General features: G+C 36.7%; 1 protein-coding gene across 1 annotated transcript in view; it reads right to left on the bottom strand.

Annotated features, from left to right (window-relative positions):
• Window positions 1-13,920, bottom strand: part of LOC123250116 (sodium-coupled monocarboxylate transporter 1-like) — a 238,114-nt gene that overhangs the window by 153,485 nt on the left and 70,709 nt on the right. The window contains exons 9-10 of the mRNA XM_044679153.1: window positions 8,879-8,991; window positions 692-759 (exon numbers count right to left, since the gene is read on the bottom strand). Of these exons, the coding sequence (XP_044535088.1) occupies window positions 692-759; window positions 8,879-8,991 (181 nt within the window). The remainder of the gene's footprint in view (window positions 1-691; window positions 760-8,878; window positions 8,992-13,920) is intronic.

Here is a 13,920-nt window from a genome sequence, read left to right as displayed (position 1 = left end):
CATTCTGTCTAGGAGTGGAATTCTAATCCCTCCTCTAAGCTATTCATCCTAATTGCATGTTTGCTCCCTTTCACCAATAAATGATGGGAATATGCTATTATACATGTACACATTAGTTTAATGTGCTCTTTTAAAATGTATAAAAGTTGGTGTTTTTGTCATGTGCTATCTTCTAGAAATGATGATCTGGTCTAGGTTTTTCCAACTGTAAGAACAAGATCCCACACATTATTAGGTACTTGCTAAATATTTTTTTACTGCTGATACATAGGTGAAAATGACATGAAAGGCCAGCCCCAGATTGTATTCCATGGACCCAATGCAGGGAATTGTCCCATAGATCCTCTGTTTTTACCATTTCTAAATTACAGAGTATTCTTGGGAAGGCTTTCTACTTGCCAGAGTGCTTTCCAGTTATGAGTGCAGCTAGATCAGTGGTTCCCAAACATTTTTGGCCTACCGCCCCCTTTCCAGAAAAAATATTACTTAGCGCCCTCTGTCACATACTATCTCCACCCCCTTACAGTTTATTCACCGCTCCCCTACAGCACCCACCAGAGGGCGGAGGCACCCACTTTGGGAATCACTGAGCTAGATGCTAGAATTTTGAAATATAATACAGGTTAAAAATTCAGTTAATTATAGCAACCTAACACTAGCTTGCTTATATATAACTACAAATGTATGTTACCTGTAACATACTTCCCATTAATGATGCCAAAGCAGCCATCCCAATGCAAATTATTCCATAGAATAAGCCTAGATGAATGTTAAAACAAAAAAAGTTAAATGACATCCCAGTGGAAGATTCTTAACAAATTAAATATATTATATCTTCCTATGACAAATTAGATAGAAACTCTGGAGTGAAGAATGGGACACAACTATCAGCATAGCACATGAGACAATAGCCTTTCCCACAAGTCTTAAATTTAAGAATCATAAACCTAAAACACCTAGTTCTTAATCTAATTCTGAAAGAAATTTATATTTACAAATCAATTTATGTGTTACTGTCAAAATTAAAAGCTGTCATTTTATACCACAAAATAAAAATAATCCTCTCAGTATCATTGTTGTTCAGTCATTCAGTCATGTCTGACTCTTCATGACCCAGAGGTCATGGACCATAGCAGTTTATGGTGATTTCTAGGCAAAGATACTGAAGTGGTTTGCCATATCTTTCTCCAGTAGATCAAGTGGATCCTTTTATCAGGCAACCAAAGGTTAAGTGGTTTGCCTATGGTCAAACAACTAGGAAGTGTCAAGTCAGGTCTTTCTGACTCCAGGCCTAGTGCTCTAACCAATGAAGTGCCAGCTTTCCCCAACATAAAACCAGTGACAGGCAAAATAATCTTTTAAGTAAATTAAAAATGACTAGGTCGCACACTCATCTAGCAGAACCATGTAAGTCTTTCTTACTATCAGGTATGGGTTGTATGGACACTGAATGGATTATACGCCTTTGAATTCTGAACTGAATCAAACTGTCTACTGTCCACCAACTAACATCAATGTAGATATACCAGGGGAAGCACCAAAAGGTTACACAATGCGCTGATAAAAACTGTCCAAAATATAAACCATGAAATCCGTGTTAAAAATTATATCATAATATATTAGGATTTAATTAACATAATTGGGAAATGTTTATTTCTCAGGCATTATGAGATTGTTCTATTGTCTGTTCAGAGAATTAAGGTAGTCAAACGTGGCATCTAGAGCCTACCTTGTTTTAATGTCATCGATTTCCTTAGCCAGCTTAAACACTCTGGTTTTCAGAAACCCAAATCCTTGTGGTAGCAAACTAATATAGGTAAGGTCTATACAAATAAAAGGATTCTCCCACATGTTAACTTCTATGATTCTACAAATATATTTTGCTGTGATTTCAAAGTCTTCAATTTTAAGACTGCCTCCTTTCTCCTTATCTATGAGACTGACTTTTGCTACAAGATGCGTTTCAAAATTAATATTCAACATTTTAAGTATTATATTTAATAAGGTTTATTAGTAATAACATAAAAAAAGCTAGAGCAAAAAGCCGCCCTCCTCAGCCCCACACATGGGAAAAAGAGGAAGAGGAAGCGCTTATACAAAACGTGACCACACAATATGGTGGAGAGATTAAAAGTAATTCTGGGAAATACTGAAGAACTTCTGGGGGATGAAGTCCAAGGTACAAAATTTTCTAACTATACATTGATCATAATAGTAAGTAAAAGCATAAAATTACAAGCTCTAGACTTCTTCCGTTTTATGCATTTTATTATAGATTTCTGATACTTCTTGAGAGCACAATTCATACATGTGAACTTCTGTATTTTACCCTGAAATTCTGTATGTTTTTTCAGCATGATCCAAGTCTCCTTTAAAATTAGATAAAAGCAGTGGCTAAAAAACTCTGTGTAAGGGGGCAGCTGGGTGGCTCAGTGGGCTAAGAGCCAGGCCTAGGGACAGGAGGTCCTAGGTTCAAATCTGACCTCAGACACTTCCTAGTTGTGTTACCCTGGGCAAGTCACAACCCCCATTGCCTAGCCCTTACCACTCTTCTGCCTCAGAACCAATTCACAGTATTGATTCTAAGATGGAAGATAAGGGTTTAAAAAATAAAAAAATAAAAAATTGTCCGATTTTCCCTCTGTGCTTAAGATTGCAACCTTGCTGACATCACACTAAGTTGCAAGTAGCTGTATGAATATAGTTTCTATGTACTATAGAACATCTGGAAAGAATTTATATACATACACAGCTAGGGAATGTCTGGATGAGTTTAAACATGTGTATTCAGGTTCCAGTACTTCCAAAATCAAATATAATTCCATAAGATACTGCATGATTAGTTGTGACAGATTTCTCATGATCTTGTTGAAATTCTTCTCATTCCCATAGCAGCCTTTGTTATGTTGAAGATTCTTTGGATAGCAAAGGCCCATCACCATTTTATATTTTATGTTTCTTAAGTCCACAACTGGTATGTGTCTGTTACCAGGTGAAAAGGATCAAAAGGTGTTACAGAAGGTAAAAGAAGATTTTAAATAATGGATAGGCAATATTTGATACCTTCATGTTTCCATTATTATTTATCAGTGTTTTTCTCATATCTTTGGGTATCAGAATTTCTGTGTTACAACTACTGTTTCAAATTCTGGTAGGTTCTCTCTTGTGAAACACTTTGGATTTCTCTACCTATGGTAGTGTTCATTTCCTCACAGTGAGGGCAGCTCACTTGTCCCCAAACTTAACTTGCTCTATGGCTCCAACCCACAGCACAGAGCATAGATTTGCCACTGGTCTAGCTCCAACCTATTTAGTTGCTATATTTACCAAAAAAGGTTCAGAAGTGCTATTGACTAATGATTGTTCAAATGAACTATGATTTCATCACTGTGGAGATTTCCATAGGCAATGCAAATAGTATAATGCCTTCATAAGTGATTTCCTAAGTTCCTGGGATCCCCAAACTTCACCATTTAATGATAAGACCTTTTGGCCATGAGATTCTCCACACTTAAGTCAAGTCAGTCTTCTTTCAATACACCATTTGATCAAAGGGACAGATAGGACCAACTAGCACCCCTTTTCTTTAAAATATGAGGGTCATCTCCATACTACAAGAGAGGCAGCTGTCAAGGACTTTAGCAGTCAGTTATCAGAGTCTTTCATGGTCTCCCTTGAACCCAACATGCCCTTTCCAGATCAATAGCTACATTTCCTATCGCCATGTTTAAAACCATTGGAGAGAACCAGCCTGGAAAGACCTACATGAACTGATGCAAAGTGAAATAATCAGAACCAAGAGATCATTGTACACAGTAACAGAAATACTGTGGAATTATCAACTGTGATAGACTTCGATGCTCTCAGCAATACAATGATCCAGGCAATTCTAAGAAACTTATGGCAAAGAATGCTACCTACTTCCAGGGAAAGAACTGTTGGAGTCAAAATGCAAATCAAAGCATATGATTTTTCACTTTAGTTTATTTGGGGTTTTATTTTGGGGTTTGGTTTCATATGATTATTATCTTACATAAATGAACAATGTAGAAATGTTTTGCATGATAATACAATTATAATCCAGATCAAATTGCTTGCCAGCTCCAGGAGAGAGGAGAGGAGAAGGGAGACAATATGAATCATATAACTTTACAAAAATTATGTGGAAATTTAAATATCTTTTAATGAGAGAGAGCGACAGAGATATATATAGAGAGGCAGAGTGAAACAGAGAGGCAGAGAGACAGAGAGAGACAGAGACAGAGAGATAGAGAGATAGAGAGACACAGAGACAGAGAGAGTCTAGCCTGATACAATACACCTCAGTGTTTTCCTTTTTGCAAAGTTTTGGTGGGAAAATACAACCATGCAGTTTGGAAGTTAACAGTTTTGGAAGCTCTAAGGCCTGGCATCACCATCTTAAGAGAGCATAATATCCAACTGCTGTCAGTTCTGACCACCAGAATCTATAGCATCTATAGACATCCTTAATGTTAAGTCAAAGATAGGTCCTTTGGCTTCTCCATATATTCCATGGTCTGGTTATATTGTTCTATATATTGTTCATGCATGATACTCCATCTTGTCTTCACCCTTTTGCAGTGTCTATCTTCCATGTCTTGAATGCTTTCTCTCTTCATCTCCGAATCTTCTTAGACTCATTGATTTCTTTCATAATTTACTTCAGACATCATTTGTTTTTCATAGGATTTGACTTTTTCCAAAGTCATCATGTTCCATAAAATAGCAAGCACATTCTTATGTAAATCTGCAGTTGGATTATTTCATTTATTTGATCAATAACTATTTTGTCAAGTGCAATTTGTCTATACTTCCCAATCTTATGTGATTTTTTTATCCATGACTCCCCAGAGATCCTCAGTAGAAACTCTTCCCATCTTCATGTAATTCTTGTACTGTTTTGTGTCCAATACGTCTATTAGTGTCCCCTCAATTCTAGCTATATGAGTGGCTCATCTTCTCTTTATTCTTGACCTGTCTTTGTATGGTCCAGGCCTATGATTTTATCAGTGTAAGATATTCTTCATGTGGAAATTTCATCCAGTAATGAAGATCAGAAATTATATGTAACTTACAGTCTTTGAGAATTGTCTTATGATAATTAATAATTCCAAGAGACAGGCTTCTGGGTAAGAAAATCAATTTATTAATTAGACTAGCAATAACCAATAAATTAACTGATCAATGGTCTCTCTATATGATCAAAGACAAAGAAGTTCCACTGCCATTGGATCATGAAATACAATTTTGGAAGTTCATTATTTGGTCCTCCCCTGGACATCCCAAGACATCTCTAATTGGTAAATATCCAATGAGAAGGTGGCACATCATTCTCTTAATCCTTTCCCAGATTCCTTGATAGATGGTAGACAATCAAATGCCTGGAGTCTTTGATTAGGTCTTATCTGAATATGTATGACCTCCATTTACCGCAATGGAGACCAAAACTAGGTTCTGCTGCTTACAGGTACATCCAGTCTAAACTAATTCCTATTTACCAGCAAGACAGAACCCATAATCTCACTATTCTATCACCCCAGAGTTTCAGTTTGGGGGATTTCCTAAACTTCTTAGAAACAAAGGACTGAAAAGGAAGGTCCAAGGGACAGATCTGAGCCTCAATTCCCAGAAATACACTTGATATATTAGAAATGCTCTTAGTCTGAACAACAAAAAAGGTTAAATGGCTTTCCTATGGACATATAGCAGCATGGTCAGAAATCTGACTTTGACCAAGGCCTTTACAACTCTAATGCTAGTTGATATATGTCTTCAGACAAGTTTATGATGACATTTTCACACATGAATCACTTTTGGCAATATGCAACAGACCACTTATAACCAATATTCATAGCTCCATAGATCTTTTGGCCATTTGTAAGTCTTATTCTTCTGACAAAGCATTCCATTATTCAAATCACACAGTAATGTGGGGAAAATTCTGGTGTTTAAAAAAATAGCTTTTATGATAAGGAGCAGTTTGAGGTCACTGAAAGCAGTACACTGTTTCCCAACTAGAACTCAAACTGAGCCTTAGTTAATCTATCCACAGTGTCTACCTAAGATATGTGTCATAACTCAAAAAACTTCCCAACCAGCAATATGTCATGAGACATAGAAATATGTGTATATATGTACAAATACATATATGCATATGTGTATATGTTATTTAGCAATATATCAATGTTATAATACTTAGCAACATACAATACCTAAAACAGTTAGGTAGCCCAGAGGATAGGGTACCAGACCTGAAATCAGGAAGATTCTGTGAGTTCAAATCTGTCCTCAAATATTTACTAGCTGCATAACCCTAGAGAAGTCACTACTTAACCATGAGCTAGAGAAGGAAATGGAAAACCACTATTTTTGCCAAGAAAAGCCCAAATGGTGTCACAGAGTCGGTATACAAAACAAACTGAACAAATGAACAAACAAAATGTAAAACATACAGAGTTCTAGGCCACTATGTTTTAGAGAACACTGAGAATGGGGTCTTCAGTGTTCTAGGGCTTAATGAAATCCGCTTACCCATAAACAGGAACATAAACACTCTTTAACTCAGATCTTATACAAAGCATTCTCCATTGTAAATGGCTAATCTGTAAAAAGGTCTGGAGAAGGAAATGGCAAATCACTGTAGTATATTTGCTGAGAAAACCAGAAGTGGGTTCATGAAGAGTCTGATACAACTGAAACAACTAAACAGTATCTCAAATAGCCATGTTTCTATGGATGACACGATGGTGATTTCATTATATAACACACAATGTAACTTGCCTCACCTGGAAATAACTGGATATAATATTGAATCTATCTCTGTTCTTTTCCCTACTATGCTTTTCCCTTAACGGCAAAACTGCTCAGAAAGGCCAATGAAAACAAATTACATTAGAATAGCAAAAATGAAATATGATTCCGATCTAAAAGAATATTTTGAATTTATTAGAGGGTTTGAAGAAAGCATGATAAAATGAAGTGACCAATAAACTTTCGATTAAGGAATGGCAAAACAAAAATAACACTGGCCTAAGGTTCAGGAAACAGATTGGAGTCTGAGCCGTTACTCCCCAGATGGAGTTATGTCACTTCTCTGGGTCCTTTTCCCTTCTCTTGAATGAGAAAAAGTTACACTAGATGACTGCGAAATCCCCCCTCCAGGTCTAGTACTCTGTTAGTCATCATCATCGTCATCATCATCTTCACTCTCCTGTACATATTTAAGTCTTGCTAAGCTCATAAAACACCGGATCTTATTTAATCCTTACTACAATTCTGTGAAGGAAGTCTCATTCCTAATAACATCAGGGACAGCCCTGTTAACCTCCTATGAAAAATGAAGAAACAGACTCAAATAAGTTCAATCCCCAAAACTGACAAATGTAAAGGCTTCCTCTGAAGCTTTTCTTTTTGCCAGAGGAGGATTTTGGGGAAAGGTTAGAGAATGTGTGCAGATGCTCAGAGGAAAGGGTGCTCATCTTGTCCCCAGTATTATCATTTGCACTGCCTTTCCCATCCTGGCCCCACATAACTATTTGGCTGAATGGAGAAAGGAGACAGCAGTCCAAAATTTCTCTCTTCTCTCCATATAAGAGAACATAAACAATTAAATATCTATCCCCCTCCTCTTTAATATATTTACTTTGCTCTTTAATAAAATCTTTAAATACAACAGTTTGTGGTTGAGGGACCTTTCAGTATTGAGATACAACTACAACAGCACACATACATGAATTAACTTATTTACCTTCTAAAAATTTGCTGTCAGGCCAAAAACTAAAATATTTAATTTTCTACTAATTATTCTGTTCACCTATTTTGATGGAGGTCATCTTAAACTTTCTATAAAGAGTGAAATGAATAAATGTAATACAAGATTTCATATAGCAATGTCACATGTGGCTTCTGCTGGTTTGGGAATACCTTGTGCTGGGAACACCGACTCTACCCCTCACCCACAGCAGGAATTTATTTTTTCAACTTTGGCTCTTTGATATCTCCTGACTAATGTTTGAATACTCATTCATCTAATCAATTCTATATAGATGACCCCCAATCATTCTTCGCGCCAGTCACCTCCGCCTTCTCCACAGATCACCATCTGCCCTCCTCTCATGAACATTACTCTCATTCCAACAAGCTTTCTAGCTCTTACTCTGAGAACCATGCCATGAAGCCAGTACCTCTGGAAAGGATGCTACTGTGGACAGCTCTCTGCCTCCTAGACCAAAACTCTCTTCCCTGGCCTCCACTCCCTTCTACGTGCTGTCCCTTCATTGGACTCCAAGGTACCTGAAAACAGGGGTTATTTCACTCTTGCTAATGTATCTGACCTACTTGTGCTTGGCACAGAGGAGGTGCTTAGTCATGCCTTTTCAGTCAGTCAGTCCTCACTTTTTGAAGCCATAAGGTGAACATTCCCCTCCCTGAGAGTCCTTTTTAGAATCTTATTAGGGTACAGGCCCAATAGAGCAAGTAGTACTATATGGAATATGAAGGGTTCTAGGTTCCTAAGAGGCCTGCATATTATGTGATCAAAGAGGAGGTTTATTATATTTTTACATCTTCAATTTAAATACCAAAGCATCCTAGATTTGGCTTTTAACCAAGTCAATGAAATAAAGGGGCAAAAAGGATCCCTGGCTCTTATACTATAACTTGAAATATCAATTAGACTTGGAAGAATCAGGGCAACTGCTGACTAAGTGCTTTAACTTTTGTCTAAAAAAGGGAACTATTTTCCTGAAAATTTACTGCTGAAATAGAGCTACCTCTCTAGGGATAGAAAACGTCCATTATCTTAAGCCCACTCTCATTTGAAATAATGTGAGAAATATAGTGTTCAGTGTGCACTTACATGTCCCTTTAGAAAACAAAAAAAGAGTCCTTTCTGAAGGTGAATCTAAATGAGGTTTGATGACATCTTCCAGAGTTACACACGCTAAAGCTGTGATGCTAGAGGATACAGTGCTGCAGGTACAAAAAAATTTTTAAATATGGTTAAGACATCTTAACTGAAATCACAACTAGAAAGGAGAAAATAACAAGAAATCATTATCCTCAATATATTCATCAAATAGATCATAAACTACCTTTGATGTCCTATCTTATAGGAAACAGGGGCAGGACCTGGGATTTCAATGGTACAAATGAATTAATGCCTTCTATCAACACAGTCTTAGAGAGTTGCCTAGAAGATAAAGAGGCTAAGTGAGTGATTTACCCAGAGTCACAGAGATAGAATGTATGTATATATATTTATATTTATATATGTATGTATATTGATACATATGATATAGAGATGTAATAAAGTCTTCCTTTCTTCAAGGTCAGCTCTTTATCTACTATACCACAGCTAAAGGCAAAAATAACACATAAGTTATTAAAATTATAGCTTTTTAAAAGCTTTTTGTCTCATCTTTTTAAAAATTATAATGATTTCAAAACTACTTATATATCATTTTTTTCTTTTGTTGAATTGATGGCAAATGTTTTAGTTACATCACCTTTTAGAAAATTAATAGGTCATCCATCATTTCTGAGCAATGGAGAAAGAGCTAACAGAATCCTGTTTGTTATTTAAATTTGCATTTGTATTTTTAAACTAATCAGAAAAAAAGTTTAGGGGGGAAAGCCCTTCTGTATGTCTTTTACCTGCCACTGCATTGTCCCACCTCTGGGTATAAATACCTAGTTTTATCAAGAAAGAAAAAAGAACAATGACCAAGAAGTCAGTAAGTCTAAATTCTGCTCCTAGCTTAGGCTTAAATCCCACAACTCTATGTCTCATTTTCCTCCATGACATAGTAACTAGCATTCACATTCTGTGCCTCATGAGGTTATCCTAAAAACCAAAGGAACTTGAGGAGTTAGGAAGAAGCACTACCACTACAAATAGAAGGACTACTGCTATAATGGAGAGGGATTCTAGCTGGTGTGAGAAGCAAGGGCAGCAGTCCAGGAGCCTCAAGGAGAAGGAAATACTATAAGGAAAATAACGCAACAAGCACCATCACAATCCCCTACTCTGTCTAAAACCAGAGTCAAAAAGCAGACAGTGTCTAAGACTAACTCTCAAACACCAGTCTGGGTAGTATTATCTATACTTGCCACCCCATGAGAAGGGATACTTTCCCTGAATCCCTTTTGGAACTGTTCCCACTTGTCCCATTTCTGCTGCAAGCACCATAAACTGAGCTCTATCTATGAATTCAAAGCCTTGTTTCTACCTCTGCCTTCCCAATGAAATCAGACCTCCAAACATCCTGACATGAGCAGCAAGCAGCTTCATACTACCCTTGTCCAGCTTCTGTAACTTGACATCCACACCCTGAGTCTCTTTACTCTGTAGATTCACTTGTCACAACTACCCTGTCACTTGAAGTGGAATCACTTTCCTATAGACCAGTGATTCACAAAGTGGGCACCACCACCCCCTGGTGGGTGCTGCAGCGATCCAAGGAGGTGGTGATGGCCACAGGTGAAAATCTCTCCAGTCCATCTCATTAAGATGATTTCGAATATTTTAACTTTTTTTGTATTACATTCTATTCTGAGTTCAGTAAATAGTTCCATAATTTCAAAGTTCAATGTTTCTAATTTACACCTTTCTTTACTATATTTTACAAAAAAGGTAGAAACATTAATACCTATATCTTTTCTATTAATTGCTATTAAAATTTTAAAAAAATTAATTTCCAGGAGGCGCTAAGTAATATTTTTTCTGGAAAGGGGGTGGTAGTCCAAAAAAGTTTGAGAACCACTGCTATAGACTATTTACCAAAGCCACCAACTGGCCCTCTTTCTAATTCTGAGTCCTACTGAAATGCTGTAGTCTGCTGTATCCTATGACCCAATAATTACCATAGTGTCCAGGCTCAATTACTACCAAAGAATCCTCTCTAATACCCTATACTAATGACACCATCTGTTGGAATATTGGGATATTGCCTAAAGATGATGTTAAATGCAGACAGCATTTTTGCAGCAACCTGAATAAGGAAATTTAAGCTGCCTTCTTAAAAATATTTGTACTTGACCTGTACATCTAAACTTCACCAGCTGTGCATAAGGCAGTATGAAATCAAATAAGCAGCATTTAATAAGGGGTGATCATGTGCCAAGAACTAAGCTAAGTCCTAAGATATAAAACAAAACAGTTTGGAAGTTCTGGGGGAAAAGATGATTTTTGGACATGGTTGAGTTTGAGACGCCTGTGGGACATTCAATTTGAAATGTTCAAATGGCTGTTGGTATGGGAATAGAGGTAAAGAGAAAGATTAAGGCTAGCGAAAGAGATTGATAATCATGATGGTGGTGATATTTGTGTAGCACTTAAATGCTTGTAAAGTGCTTTATAAATATCTCATTTGATCCTCATTAACACCCCTAGAAGGGTGGTACTATCATCATTCCCATTTTACAGATGAGGAAACTGGCAGAAATCAAATGACTTGCCCAGGATCCCACAACTATAACTATCTGAGGCCAGATTTGAATGTAATATCTTCCTGACTCAAGATCCAGTGCTTTGTTCAGCACATCATTCACATGCCTAGAAACAATGATTAAACCAATGAGATTTAGGAACCAAGGAAAATAGAGAAAAGAGAAGAGGACCTAAGACATACCTTGAGCTACACCCATGGCTAATGGGCATAAGAAGAAAGGAAATTCCAAAAAATGTGTATAAAAGAAAGCACAAAATGTTTAAACTTTATTAATGTTAAATTAGTGATTCAAAAGTGAAGCAGGCTAGGTAGAGCACCAGACTTGGAATCAGGAAGACCCTGGTTCAAATTCAGCCTCAAACATTCACTGTGTAACTCTTAACTTCTCTCAGCCTTAATTTCTTCCTATGAAAAATACTAATAATAACACTACTGACCTCATAGAGCTGTGATGAGGATCAAATGAGATGATAAATGTTTTCTGCAACCCTTCTTTAACATTTAAATTATATAATATATATAATTTTTTCTCTCTTTCTCTCTCTTTCTTTCCTTTTTTCTTCTCTCCTCTTGAAATTAGATTCCCTCATCCTGTCCAAGCTGGAGGAGCAACAACCATAAACAGTTACTATAACTCTATTGATTAGCACAAAAGGTTCCAATAATTCCATTCCTGTCCTGGATCAATTTGCCACTCAAATAGGAAGCCAGCCCCCTTTTCGTCCTACTGTATATCATATTTTGGGGGGAAATGAAAGAAAATATGAATCATTAAATATATATGCATATATATTTAATGATTCATATTTTCATACATATATTCAGGCAGTAAAAATCCACTTTCTCTTTCTCCCAGGTCAGCCCCAAATGAGAATGAAAAGAAAATGAAAATCTCTCCAGTCCAGCAGAAGCTGGTTTAGCACTAAGCCTGATGGAATCCTGCACCTCTCTGTCAGGACCCGCTCTGGGTTCCTGGCTAATCACTAAACTGATTAGAATTCTTCATTTACTCACAGCGATCTGCTTTTCCCACATGATTATCACTGTATAAACTGTTCTCATTCTGCTCACTTCACTCTGCATCAGTTCCTAAAATTTTTTCAACATTTCTCTGAAACAATGCTTTTCATCATTTATTTTAGTCCAGTGGTATTTCACCATGTCTACAACTTGTTTAGCTAGGTGTCACAGTGAATTAGAGGCCTGGGCCTGGAGTCAGAAAAACCTTAGTCCATATCTGAGCTCAGACACTTACTAACAATGTGACCCTGGGAAAATCACGAACTCTGTTTGCCTCAAGCTCTTTATCTATAAAATGGGGGTAATAATAATGCCTCTCCCTTCTAGGATGCTTGTGAGAATCTAATGAGATAATATTTGCAAAGCATTTCCTTTAATGCTTGGGATATATAATATGTGCTAAATAAATGTTAGCTATTATAATTAGCCATTCCACAATTTATGGGCTCCCTCTCAAATACTCATTTTTACTGCCTCAAAAAGAGATAAAAACATATTTGTACATCTTTAGTTTGTTTTCCTTGGAATTAATCCACTCTTAATCTACCATCCTTTTCTCCTTTTCCTCCTATTTTCATATCGAAATAAATATATTTCTTTACCCAACCCTGGGTGAGTGTATTCTTTCTTCCTTTGCCTAGTTCTTAGGAAAGTAAAGTTCAAATGTCAGCCACTGCTCCATTATCTCTTCCTTGTTTACACAGATGTCTTCTTGCTTATCCTGATTATGTGAGATTGTTTGTTCTCATCTTCCTTTTCTTTTCTCTTGTGGGTAGTATTCCTCTTTTCCTCTCTTTTCTTCTCTTAAAATCATCAAAGCACAGCAGAACCACTCCCAGGTCTTCTATTTAAACTCCCCTCTTTGATGATGACAGGGCTCGGAGGGAACACATGGATCATTCTCTCCATTTTAGAATTTAAGCAATTTATTCTTCTTTAGTCCCTTATTGTTGTTTATTCATGGTTACCTTTTTCATTCCTGTCTTTAAACTTTAATATTTTGTGGCTCTGGTCTTTTCATCACTAATGTTTGGAAGTCCTATATTTCATCAAAAATCCATTTTCCCCATGTCAAATTATACTCCATTTTTTCTGGTTAAGTTATTCTTAGCTAAGAACTTATATCCTTTGCATTCTGGAACATTATATCCAAGGCTCTTTGTTCCTTCATAGTGGTAGCTGCCACATTCTGTGTATATGGTCGATTCTCATCATTCACAGTATTTATGTTCTAAAAAGTCACAGTGAACACTGAATTAGTCAATACTGAACTACTTTTCCTGGGAAAAATTCAGACTTAGATTCTTGTCAGCCTCTGGTCACAACTTTGAGCTCTTTCCAGGGAGGCTTCATGTACACATAAGAGAATACCTCCTTCTTTTTTATGACTGTATCATACTGATAATTATTAACATTGAACTCATGGCCA

This window comes from Gracilinanus agilis, chromosome 5 (genome assembly GCF_016433145.1).
Source record: "Gracilinanus agilis isolate LMUSP501 chromosome 5, AgileGrace, whole genome shotgun sequence".
NCBI lineage: Eukaryota > Metazoa > Chordata > Mammalia > Didelphimorphia > Didelphidae > Gracilinanus > Gracilinanus agilis.
Note: the sequence above shows the minus strand (reverse complement) of the source record. Positions and strands in the feature narration are given on the sequence as shown.